This window comes from Apodemus sylvaticus, chromosome 5 (genome assembly GCF_947179515.1).
Source record: "Apodemus sylvaticus chromosome 5, mApoSyl1.1, whole genome shotgun sequence".
NCBI lineage: Eukaryota > Metazoa > Chordata > Mammalia > Rodentia > Muridae > Apodemus > Apodemus sylvaticus.
In genome coordinates, this window is record NC_067476.1 from 11,983,773 (window position 1) to 11,996,568 (window position 12,796).

General features: G+C 46.8%; 1 protein-coding gene and 1 non-coding gene across 4 annotated transcripts in view; one reads left to right on the plus strand and one right to left on the minus strand.

Annotated features, from left to right (window-relative positions):
- Window positions 1–432: 432 nt before the first annotated feature.
- LOC127686633 (U6 spliceosomal RNA) lies at window positions 433–539 on the plus strand. Its single transcript, XR_007978215.1, has one exon. It is a non-coding gene; the product is annotated as a U6 spliceosomal RNA (small nuclear RNA).
- Window positions 540–7,321: 6,782 nt separating this feature from the next.
- The window catches only part of Garnl3 (GTPase activating Rap/RanGAP domain like 3), a 149,238-nt gene continuing 143,763 nt past the window's right edge, over window positions 7,322–12,796 (minus strand). For all 3 annotated transcript variants that reach the window (XM_052182226.1, XM_052182228.1, XM_052182225.1), the window contains exons 28-30: window positions 11,392–11,607; window positions 10,248–10,374; window positions 7,322–7,780 (exon numbers count right to left, since the gene is read on the minus strand). In XM_052182226.1, coding sequence (XP_052038186.1) covers window positions 7,606–7,780; window positions 10,248–10,374; window positions 11,392–11,607 — 518 coding nt within the window. In that variant the 3' untranslated portion in view covers window positions 7,322–7,605. The remainder of the gene's footprint in view (window positions 7,781–10,247; window positions 10,375–11,391; window positions 11,608–12,796) is intronic.

Genomic DNA, 12,796 nt, shown 5'->3' on the forward strand with positions numbered 1-12,796 from the left:
AGGGTAGTAGTGGGTCCGCGATGGAGTGCATTGGCTCAGGCAGGACTTCCCATCCTTCCTACCCACAGTTTCCTGGAATAGGTTCCTCCCCAACCTTGACTTCACCTTCAGAGAGCCTCAGGGTGAAAAGACTCCAGGAAAACTGTCTTGGGCTTTCTGGCACTGACCTGGTGCCTAAGATGGCAGTTTGCTGTCATCGTGAGTGCTACAGTCTAGGATCCTGAGATGCTGGACTGGCTGGTTTGTACGTCAGCTTGACACAGGCTGGAGTTATCACAGAGAAAGGAGCTTCAGGTGAGGAAATGCTTCCATGAGATCCAGCTGTAAGGCATTTTCTCCACTAGTAATCAAGGGTGGGAGGGCCCAGCCCATTGTGGGTGGTGCCATCTCTGGGCTGGTAGTTCAGGGTTCTATAAGAAAGCAATCTGAGTAGTGCTCGCTTCGGCAGCACATATACTAAAATTGGAACGCTACAGAGAAGATTAGCATGGCCCCTGCGCAAGGATGACACGCAAATTCGTGAAGTGTTCCATATTTTTTATATACCCAGAGGATTCCCCACCATGTAATAAGGATACATGCTCTACTATGTTCATAGCAGCCCAATTTATAATTGCCAGATGCTGGAAAGAACCCAGGTATCCCTCAACAGAAGAGTGGATGCAAAAAATGGGGTATATGTACACAATGGAGTACTATTCAGCCATTAGAAACAATGAATTCATGAAATTCTTAGGCAAATGGATGGAGCTAGAGAACATCATACTAAGTGAGGTAACCCAGACTCAAAAGGTGAATCATGGTATGCACTCACTAATAAGTGGATATTAACCTAGAAAATTGGAATACCCAAAACATAATCCACACATCAAATGAGGTACAAGAAGAAAGGAGGAGTGGCCCCTTGTTCTGGAAAGACTCAGTAAAGCAGTATTTGGCAAAACCAGAACGGGGAAGTGGGAAGGGGTGGGTGGGAGGACAGGGGGAGAGAAGGGGGCTTACGGGACTTTCGGGGAGTGGGGGGGCTAGAAAAGGGGAAATCATTTGAAATGTAAATAAAAAATATATCGAATAAAAAAATAAATAAAAAAAAAGAAAGAAAGAAAGCTGAGCAAGCCAGGGGAAGCAAGCCAGTAAGGAACATCCCACCATGGCCTCTGTGTCAGCTCCTGCTTCCTGACCTACTTGAATTCCAGTCCTGACCTCCTTTGGTGATGAACAGTGGTGTGGAAGTGTAAGCTGAATAAACCCTTTCCTCCTCAATTTGCTTCTTGGTCATGATGTTTTGTACAGGAATAGAAACCCTGACTAAGACAAATTGGTACTAGCATAGTGGAGTATTCCTGTGACAACCTGACTGTGTTTTGGGGAGGACTGTGGAAGGACTTTGGAACTTTGAGCTAGAAGAGCCATTGGGATGTTAAGAGCCCTGTGGGAAGTTGTGTAGGAGCTTGGAAGATAATGTTGAGAACACTGCAGAAGATGGGGGCCTGACTTGTGAAATTTCAATTTCAGAGGGAAGATTAAAGACTCTTGTCAGGGTTGTTGATGTTTTTTTTTTTTATTCGATATATTTTTTATTTACATTTCAAATGATTTCCCCTTTTCTGGCTTCCCACTCCCCAAAAGTCCCATAAGCCCCCTTCCCTCCCCCTATTCCCCCATCCACCCCTTCCCACTTCCCTGTTCTGGTATTGCCCTATACTGCTGCACTGAGTCTTTCCAGAACCAGGGGCCACTCCTCCGTTCTTCTTGGACATCATTTGATGTGTAAATTATATTTTGGGTATTCCAATTTTCTAGGCTAATATCCACTTATTAGTGAGTGCATACCATGATTGATCTTTTGAGACTGGGTTACCTCACTTAGTATGATGTTCTCAAGCTCCATCCATTTGTCTAAGAATTTCATGAATTCATTGTTTCTAATGGCTGAATGGTACTCCATTGTGTATATATACCACATTTTTGGTATCCATTCCTCCATTGAGGGATACCTGGGTTCTTTCCAGCTTCTAGCTATTATAAATAGGGCTGCTATGAACATAGTGGAACATGTATCCTTATTACATGCTGGGGAATCCTCTGGGTATATGCCCAGGAGTGGTATAGCAGGATCCTCCGGGAGTGATGTGCTCAGTTTTCTGAGGAACCACCAGACTGATTTCCAGAGTGGTTGTACCAATTTGCAACCCCACCAGCAGTGGAGGAGTGTTCCTCTTTCTCCACATCCTCGCCAATACCTGCTGTCTCCTGAGATTTTAATCTTAGCCATTCTGACTGTTGTGAGGTGAAATCTCAGGGTTGTTTTGCTGTTGCTGTTTTGATTATGAAGATTCTGTGGTTTTGGTTAGCTGGGGCTGAAGAATCAGCTGTGATTAACAAGATACCAGAACTACTAAAGAGAAAACTTTGCATTACTGGGACTATTGATGCTGGTTAGCTGGAGCTAAGAAATTAGTGGTGATTAAGAAGAGACCAGCATCACTGAGGTGACATCTTCTGGGAAGTGTTTTCTGAGAGCACAAAGAGCCTGTGATCCAGACATAGCCAAGGTTGTACTTTGTGCTGCAGCAGGACTTGATAATGTGTGAGAGTCACCCAGGTGGTTTTGAAGGCATGAAAGGGTCCTGAAGAGCAGCTGAGACTCAACACTGTGAGAGGCCACAGAAGGCCATTGGTGAAGGTGCAGCCTCAGTTGCAATTGATGGCCCAGGATTGAAGGCGTCATGCAAAGGAGCTGAGGCTTGGCACCATGAAGAGAGCCTATGAGAGGCTATTGGTGAAGCCTAGTTACAGCGGAAAACAGCAATGTTTTGGAGACGCCAGTGCCATGAATGACCACCAAGAGCAGCAGCAGCAGTGGAGTACAGGCAGCTGGAGCCTAGAAGACAAGCTGTGTCCTACAAAGGGCAGAGCTGGAGAAGTGACCCAAACCCTTGGAGGAATCCAGAAGATTGTGAATGGATCCGAGACATTGGACGGTTGCAGTTTGATTTTGCTTTTGATTGTGACTGTGCCCTGATAATTTTCCCTCTTGAAGTAAGAAAGTATTTTAGTGGAGCCCACAGTTAAGAGACTTTGAATTTTTAAAAACTTTGAATTTTAAAAGATATTGGATATTTTAAAGGGATTGAAATTTTAATATGTAAAGACTGTGGGACTTTTAAAGTTATTTATTTCATCTTGGGGATGAATAAGAAAGTATGGGTTGAGGCCTAATAGTGATGTGTTTGTGTGTCAAATTGACAAGGGGTCAATTGTACTGGCTGGTGTCGTGTGTCAACTTGACACAGGCTGGAGTTATCACAGAGAAAGAAGCTTCAGGTGAGGAGATGCCTCCATGAGATCCAACCGTAAGGCATTTTCTCAATTAGTGATCAAGGGCGGAGGGCCTTGTGGGTGGTGCCATCCCTGGGCTGTTGGTCTTGGGTTCTATAAGCAAGCAGGCTGAGCAAGCCAGGGGAAGCAAGCCACTAAGCGGCACTCCTCCATGGCCTCTGCATCAGCTGCTGCTTCCTGACCTGCTTGAGTTCCAGTCCTGACCTCCTTTCGTGATGAATAATGGTATGGAAGTGTAAGCTCAATAAACCCTTTCCTCCCCAACTTGCTTCTTGGTCATGATGTTGTGCAGGAATAGAAACCCTGACTAAGACGGCTGGCGAGGACCCTGTCAGGCAGGGTCCCCCGTCCCAGAAGTAAGGCAGAGTGGAACTTAGTGACTTCCTTGTTCCCTGGTTGCCCCTCGGCACGGGTGTCATCTCTTTATCTTTCCCCCACCCCGTCTCCCTGTGGTTGTGTGCCTCCACTGCTCTGCCTAGCACTTCCTGGCAGTCTTAGTGGTACAGATGTAATTCTAGAAAGAACCAGTGAGGGGCACCTAGTTCCTCTCTGTGCCTGGGTGTCGTCTTCTCTAGAGAGTCGTGAGCAGGCTATGCATTCCAATGCCCAGCAGTACAGTGGTTTTACATTACTGCAGCCACCCAATTGTAGCAACCAGCATTTTGAAATTTCGATCACAAGACTATCCTTAAAGGCAGGCAGTCCCCTGTTTGTGCTTCTACAAAGTCTCCTGCTTGGGTAATAGACTCTTATCACTGCTTTGTAATCACTTGCTCTTCCCGCCCCCAACAGGCATCAGCTCCTTTGGACCGCAAGTTTCTGGTGTCTGCAGAGTAACGGGCATGGATGAACTGCATCTAGACTGGGTACTTTGCACCCGAGCGCTGGCTCAGCAGAGTGGCTTATGCAGAATGGTTGCTCACGTAAGCACAGCTAGCACCAGACTTCTGAGTCGTGGACACCTATGAACCTCTGGCTGTGGTATCCCTTCCCAAACTGGACCAGACATTGTCTCTAGGAAAGCTCGCCACCCCTTCTATGAGCAAAGCAATCCTAGCTTGGTGAGTCAGATCCTTCTCTTGCTTCCCCTGTACCTCTCATCCCCCGGTCTCTTATTTGGCCATAGGTGGCTTCATTGCTGTTCTTCTGGAAGAATACATACAGACTTGAATTTTTTTTCTGCTTCATCAAGATATAGCAACAAAAATGACAGGAAAAATACAGACACAAGCTCATTAATTTGTATAACAGAAAAACCAGCTGCCAGGAGGCAGGCATGTGGTGTAAGCCTGCCTCCTATTTAGCACCTGGAAGGTCCACTGGGAGAATCAAGAGTTCAAGGCCAGCCCTGGCTCCATGAAACCAAACTTCTCCCTAATCCTAAAACAAAATAAGCCCCAGCCAACCCCAGCTGTTGGGAAGTACTTGACCTGCCTCTGAGAGACACACAGGGCAGAGAGAGGCAGAGTTTCCTGGGACTAAGAGAACACAAGGTTCAATTCATCGACTCCTTTGGAGTCTATTTTCTTACCTTAAAAGCAGATGACTTGCCAGGCGGTGATGGCACACACCTTTAATCCCAGCACTCTGGGAGGCAGAGGCAGGCGGATTTCTGAGTTCGAGGCTAGCCTGATCTACAGAGTGAGTTCCAGGACAGCCAGGGCTACACAGAGAAACCCTGTCTCGAAAAAAACAAAAAACAAAAAACAAAAACAACAAAACAAAACAAAAAAAGCAGACGACATGGTCTGGAAGATGGTTGGTTGGTATAAGGCTTGCTTTGCAAGCATAAGAACCTGGGTTTGACCCTCTAGTGTTCTTGCAAAAGCAGGTGTGGCAGGGCACATCATGATGTCATCCCTGGGGCTCACTGGTCACACAGCCTAGCTCACCTGGTGAGCCCCGCCAGACCCTATGAAAGACCCTGTCTCAAAACCCAAAGTGCACGGTTCTTGAGACCTCTATCCTCCATATCCCCCCCACCAAGCCTCCAGCTTGACAAAGGCCAGAGTAGACCTAATAAATCTGCTGGAGGGGTTGCGATGCAGCGTGAGGTTGCCTCTAAAGCTAATGAGAGTCCAGGCACCTTTGGTCCCATGTATCAGGCTCAAGTCTTGTACAGAAGTGGAGGGGAAGGGAGTCCTTCCTGTGGCCTGCCAGGAGGAAGGAGCTAAAGCTCTAATCTCTGACACATACCATGGCATCAGAACTCCTCAGAGCCACTTCCTTGTGGGCCAAAGATGGGGCCATTGGGCATGAGGGGGAATCAGCTACTAAACTGAAGGTGACCTGTGACCTCTGGGGCAGCACTGCTCTTTCTTACTTATGTCTGCCTCAGTCCACATTGTTTACTGCTCGCTTTTCAGGAGGGTGCTAAGGTAGGTAGGAATTTTAAAAATCAGACTTTGCAGAGGACCTGGGCTGGGTTCCCAGTACCAGTTTGGGTAGCTCCCAAAGGCTGGGAACCCCACCTTCAGGGACTCTGATGTTCTCCTTTGGCCTCATGTGCAAATACACACAGGGACACACCACATATATAGAATTTAAAACTTTTTTTAAATAAAAGATTTATTATGTATATAGCATCCTGCCTGCGTGTATGCCTGCAGGCCAGAAGAGGGCACCAGAGTTCACTAGAGATGGTTATGAGCCACTGTGTGGTTTCTGAGAATTGAACTCAGGACTTCTGAAAGAGCAGATAGTACTCTTAACCTCTGAGCCATCTCTCAGTCCATTAAAAAAGTCTTTTATAAAAATTTGTCTAACACATATAAGATGAATTTTTGTAAGTGTACATGCATGTATGTATGTGTGCCCCGCGTGTGCCTCCTGCCCTTGGAAGTCATAAGAGGTCATTGAATCCTCTGGAATTATAGTTACAAATGGTTTTGAGACACCACGTGAGTGTTGGGAATTAAACCAGGGTCTTTGTGGTGTGAATATGCTCGGCCCAGAGAGTGGTTCTATTAGGAGGTGTGACCTTGTTGGAGGAGGTGTGTCACTGTGGGGGTGGGCTTTGAGGCCTTCCTCCTAGCTGCCTGGTAGCCAGTCTTCTGCTTGTCTTCAGAACAAGATGTAGAACTCTCAGCTCCTCCTGCACCATGCCTGCCTGGATGCCGGCAATGCCCCCACATTGATGATAATGGACTGAACCTCTGAACCTGTAAGCCAGCCCCAACTAAATGCTGTCCATCAAAGAGTTGACTTGGTATTGGTGTCTGTTCACAGCAGTGGGGACCCTAACTAAGAGTCCTCTAAAGTGCTCTCAACACTGAGGCACTTCTCTGGCCCTTCACCTCTTTATCTCAACATTCCGATGTATCTATAAGAGGAAGGACAACTGCTGGATTCACATGAAAGAACACTGCAGGGGATTCAGCTTAGCAACAGCATGTTTGCCTGGTGCATGCAAGGCTGTGGGATCAATACCCAACACTGCAAACCAAAACAAACAAGGTGGACCCACTCAAGGGAGGGGATCTGGAAGCTCTCAAGGACAAGGATGCAGGATTCCCAGTAACACGACCTCCCAGCTGTAAGATGAAACATCCTAAGACTCTGACAGGGCCCTTGCCCTGGTAGGAAGCAGAGGAAGCAGGAGGTCTATCCCAGGGCTCCAGGCAGGAGCGCAGAGGGCCCTTCCCAGTGAACAGGCAGTAACAGAGCCAAGAAAGAAAACATTTGCCTGGCGGTGGTGGCGCACGCACTCTGGGAGGCAGAGCCAGGCGGATTTCTGAGTTTGAGGCCAGCCTGGTCTACAGAGTGAGTTCCAGGACAGCCAGAGCTACACAGAGAAATCCTGTCTCAAAAACACCAAAAAATCCAAAAATCCAAAAAAGAAAGAAAACATTTATATTATAGTAAAATTAAAAAGCAGCATCTTTTTTTCATAAAAGAAGCATAATATGACATAAGTCAAAATTTATGAAAAAAATAAGTTCCATCTAAACCTATAAAATATGAGAAGGGTTGCAGAGAATAAGAATGAACGTTTTTAATTTATTCAAAGTTTTGATCTAAAACCTTAATGAAATCTACCATCTTTATTACAAGGGGACCGATGGTTCTTAAATGGAAAGAAACAGGGTCAAGAAAGATGGCACTGGACACTGCAGAGTGACCCAGACTGGCTGAGGGGGTAGGAGGTTTGGTCCGACAGATCGCTGCCTGGCAGAAGGCGCACTGTGTTGAGACTGGATGTTGGAGCTGCTTAAACAGTACAAATCTGCGTAAGAAAACTAAGGATGACCAATGGGACACAGACTATTTCAAATCAATGATGTCTTCTTCTGAGGAGGCCATGAGCTGGAAGGGGCTGCTGCCTGAGCCCGGGCTGCCCTCTTTGTCCACTACAGGGTCCTGCTCAGGACTTGTCGAGTGGTTATGGCCCTCAGGATTGGCTTCTGACACTGGACTTTCCAAAATTCCTGATGGGATCCTGGAAGAGAGAAGCTGCAGTCACAGGGTGGGAGGACCGAGGCGAAGGGAAGGTTTCACTTCTCAGGGAGCCTGTGACCCCATCAATGCCCCGAGCTGCCCTTCCTCCACTCTGTCCACAGGACTTCCTGCAGCCTCCCTAGTGCTATGTGAAGCCAGTCCTTTCTTCCCTGTGTCCCTGGCCATGAAACCTGTTCAGAGCACTGGCTCTGAGAACTGGACATCTTCACCTCCAAGCGAGTTGCTTATCATGGGCAGAAATTGACTATTTCATCTGCAGACAAAATACTGTCCACAAAAAGACACATTATGCAAAATAGTCAATTGTTGGCTCTGCCAAGACAGGGTAAGCAGTCCTTAATTCTGTTTGGCTGGGGTCTGTCACATGTCCCTGGGCCTGAAGACGGATGCTCCAAGGTTGTGAGTAATTAATGGGCTGTCCAGGCAGCCAGCTGTCTCTATAGTTGTTTGAGAAGCTATGTTTGGTACTTCCTATATACCCAGGTAACGTTTAAGTCATTTTCAGATTCCTGATGGAGTTAAAGACTAGATTTAGTCTCATAATCAAACTCTAGTTGTTTAACATTGGGAGAGGTTATAGAGTGGAAGACATGTTTTCAGATGGCATTACTGGCTAAAGTCTAAACATAATCCAGGAATAGAATAATAATTCTTTCAGTTTGTAGTAATGGTAGAGTACTTTATCTAATTGACAAATATGATGGACTGGATGTCATTTATAAATCATACTATATAATTTACATGATATGGTTTTGTTCAATTTATATCTGGGAGAAGGTTTTTTTTTTAAAATATTATTTTATTGGACAAAAAAGGTGAGGTGTAGGGGGCAGTTCTGATGCTAAGGTTCTATTCCCCAACTGGTTCTTGATCTGGCAGAAAGCCTTGGGCCAATTGCTGGGCTAAAGGTATAGGCAGGACTTCCAGATCTCTGCAGGTGGAAAGGGAGATGTAAGGAAAGAGGACAGAGTTCTCAACGCTTTGGAGAGAGGAGAACTGGGCAACCATTTTAGGTTTCGGGAGGATCTGGAGCCTGTGGCTACTACTATAGGCAGGTCAGGGATGATTGGCAGGGGGTGGGACTAGCCACTGAAGTTTAGGGCAGGTGGGAGTTATGGAGCTAAGAGTATAGATAAGGGATCGTTGTCCAGGTGGGAGATAGCAGTGCCCAGCAATTATGCCAAGAAGGCAAGTAGAAAAGGAATGAACTATGTATGTATTTTTGTCTTAGGATTCAAGGGAAGCTGGTTGAGGGTTGGTAATGAAGTCACCTCTGGACTAAAGGTAGCTAGAGCTTTAAAACTACATGCTACAACCTTGTCTAAAAAAACCTCTGTCTGTATTGTTTATTTCTCACACACATGTGCATACATGTGTGTGTCCATGTGCATGTGTCCAGTTTTGTGTGTGTCAGGCAAGGCTCTAGATGAACTGCCTCTAGCCTCTCAATACATTTTAGTGAACATTTGCTTGATTGCTAGTGACAGTGTTCTCTTGTCTCAGCCCCAGGGTATCAGCTGTCCTCTCTGGGACATTCATAGTGGGGTGGGTGCTGACCCTGTAGGGTGCGGGGCTAGCAGACTCCTGGTGTTAGCATTCCTTCTAGGCTCAGCCCCACAATTACCTGGCAACAGCCAGGTATGCCTGGCTCACTATAAAAGGGGCTGCTTGCCCCATTCCTCTCTCTCTTTTTTTTAATTAAAGATTATTTATTTATTTATTATATCTAAGTACACTGTAGATGCTGTCTTCAGGCATCTCAGAAGAGGGTGTCAGATTTCATTATGGATGGTTGTAAGCCATCATGTGGTTGCTGGGATTTGAACTCAGGACCTTCGGAAGAGCAGTCAGTGCTCTTAACTGTTCAGCCATCTCTTCATGTCCCCTCCTCACTCTCTTATCCTCTCTCTTACTCTCTGCCCCTTCTCCCTCTTTCCCCACCCCTCCCCCTCACTCCACCCCTTCTCCCCCTTCTCCACATGTTCCTGGCTGGCCTCTCCTCTCCCCCCCACCCCCTTTCTCTGTCTCTACTCCATCCTCAGCTCCCCTCCCTATTCCCTAAATAAACTCTATTTGATACTCTATCTGTTGTATGACTGGTACCTCAGCAGGGAGGGATGCCTCAGCATGGGCCTGTGGAGGCCCCTCTCCCACCTCACCACCATGCGGGCTCCATCAAACAGATCCTGGCTTGCTCTTTCTTTTCCTTCCTTCCTTCCTTCCTTCCTTCCTTCCTTCCTTCCTTCCTTCCTTCCTTCCTTCCTTCCTTCCTTTCCTTCCTTCCTTCCTTCCTTCCTTCCTTCCTTCCTTCCTTCCTTCCTTCCTTCCTTCCTTCCTTCCTTCCTTCCTTCCCTCCCTCCCTCTCTCCCTTTTTTTTTTGCCCAGACACAGCACCTGGGCATGCTGGTGTCTGCTGGCCACCGTCCAGCAGAGTAGGGCCTTCTTACCTGTCACTGCTAGATGACCTCACTGTCTCTGGCTTGGGGCCTCCTTGGCTTTCTTCCAACCGCTTCCGGGTTTTTGATTTGGCCCTTGGTGTTCCTTCTGACCTGGGTCCACCATCATCAGAGAGGCCTGCATTATAGAGGAAAATCACAGGCCAGTGGGTCATTACCACAGGGGACAGAAAGTTCTTTGCAAATTTCACACAGACACATGACATGTTTTGATCAAATCTACCCTACTTCTTTCCAGTTTTCCTGCCCATTTATTTTATTTTTGGTTTTCCAAGACAGGGTTTCTCTGTGTAGCTCTGGCTATCCTGGACTTGCTTTGTAGACCAGGTTGGCCTCTGGACTGTTGGACTGCACTGCCTTTTGTTCTCACTGGTACAGTGTTAGACCTGAGACAGTAGCAAAGATCAGAGAGATTGTTTCTTGGATAGTTTTCTTGTTGAAGTTTTTGTCTCCCTCTGATCATAAAGTATAAATACACTACAATACACATAGTCCCGGGGACGCCTAATACAAGCAGCACAGCCCTAAAGACCTGCTGCGTTCCTATTAGCTGCCTGCCTCCCCCTTAACGTGGTTTGGTCACCTTTCTGTCCTAGCAAGAGAGGTCCCCAGCATCACTGATGCTGTATTCTCTGATGTGGATGTAATTATGATTGACACACTTATAAATCTCTTCTGAGAGGGAGTTGCTCTCCATTATTTTATGTTATTTGTGTGTGGATGACAACTTGCGTCAGTTCTCCTTCAGCCAAACTTGAAGGAGTGCTCCAACCCTCTGAGGCTCCTCAATAGCCCCATGGTTCCCTTTTCTTTTTTTTAAAGATGTCATTTCCTTCCTTTCTCTCTTTATTTCCTTTTTAAAATTTTATTTATGATGTATACAATGGTCTGTCTGCATGTATGCCTGCAAGCCAGAAGAGGGCATCAGATCTCATTACAGATGTTGTGAGCCACCACGTAGTTGCTGGGAATTGAACTCAGGACCTCTGGAAGAGCAGTCAGTGCTCTTAACCTCTGAGCCATCTCTCTAGTTCCTTTTTAAGGTCTGGGTTTTGAAAACGATAGACAGCCAAAGGTGAAGCCCAGATCTAGTTACAGGCGCTGGAAACAAAGCCTGGCAGCGATGATTGATTACCTAGTAGTTCCCTGCGGGTCCTGCTTGCTATCTCTTTAATTTCCATTCGGGAGAGGGACAAGGAATGCGTGACAGGAATGGCAGCGACTCCAAGGCCAATGGCGGTGGGCGGGGTGATGACCTTGGAGACTAAGGGCGATTTCAGAGGTCGCTCGATGCTTCGGCCCACAAGGTTTCTAAGTGGAATCTTGTACAGATTTTTTGACTGAATTTCACCTGAAATACAATTTGGAAAGGATCAAAACTTTAGGCTCATGTTATTTATAACAGAACAACTTCTTTCTTTAAAAGTTTTAAAGTACAAGCTGGGCAGTGGTGGCGCACGCCTTTAATCCCAGCTCTATGGAGGTAGAGATAGGTGGGTCTCTTACTTTGAGGCCAGCCTGGTCTACCGGGTGAATTCCAGTACAGCCTGGGCTACATGAAGAAAGCCTGTCTTAAGAAAATCCAAAACACAAACAACACCAAAACCAACAAACCAAACAAAACTCCCTCGAAAGTTTTAAATTACATTTATTGAGTGTGTGTGCACATGTGACCATGTGTGGAGGTCAGGAATTACATTTATTGAGTGTGTGTGCACATGTGACCGTGTGTGGAGGTCAGGAATTACATTTATTGAGTGTGTGTACACATGTGGCTGTGTGTGGAGGTCAGGAGTCACACGCAGGGCTCTGTTCTCTTCCGTTTGTGACACAGGATTCATCTCAGTCACGCCTGAGGGACAGTGCCTTTAGCTGCACAGCCATCTGGCTGGCCTGAAAATAACTTCTTGTTCCTGTGGTCCTTAACATAATTAACGTTGAAGAAGCTTCCTTTCTTTTTTTTCTGTTCACTTATTTTTTACTCACTTTACCTCCCGATCACTGCAGAGCCTCCCTGTTTTTGAGAGAATTTGATAAAATACACTTGCTGCCAGTTGTGCTTGCACAGAAAAATAGGCAAGGCCAGGAGAGCAAAGACCTGCGCCTGGGACACTCATCCTAACAATAATGGATAAAGAAGTTACCAAAACCCTTGCTGCTCCCAGCCCCATAGGAGTCTGGCAAAGTCTCTGGGATATCAGCAAAGATGGAGTGACACACTGAGGCCTGAGGGCTGCAGATTTAGCCTCGAAGCCCACTAGCACCCCGTACCCTATGAAGCCCACTAGCACCCCATACCCTATGAAGCCCACTAGCACCCCGTACCCTATGAAGCCCACTAGCACCCCGTACCCTATGAAGCCCACTAGCACCCTGTACCCTATGAAGCCCACTAGCACCCCGTACCCTATGAGGCCCACTAGCACCCTGTACCCTATGAAGCCCACTAGCACCCCGTACCCTATGAAGCCCACTAGCACCCCGTACCCTATGAAGCCCACTAGCACCCCGTACCCTATGAAGCCCACTAGCACCCCGTA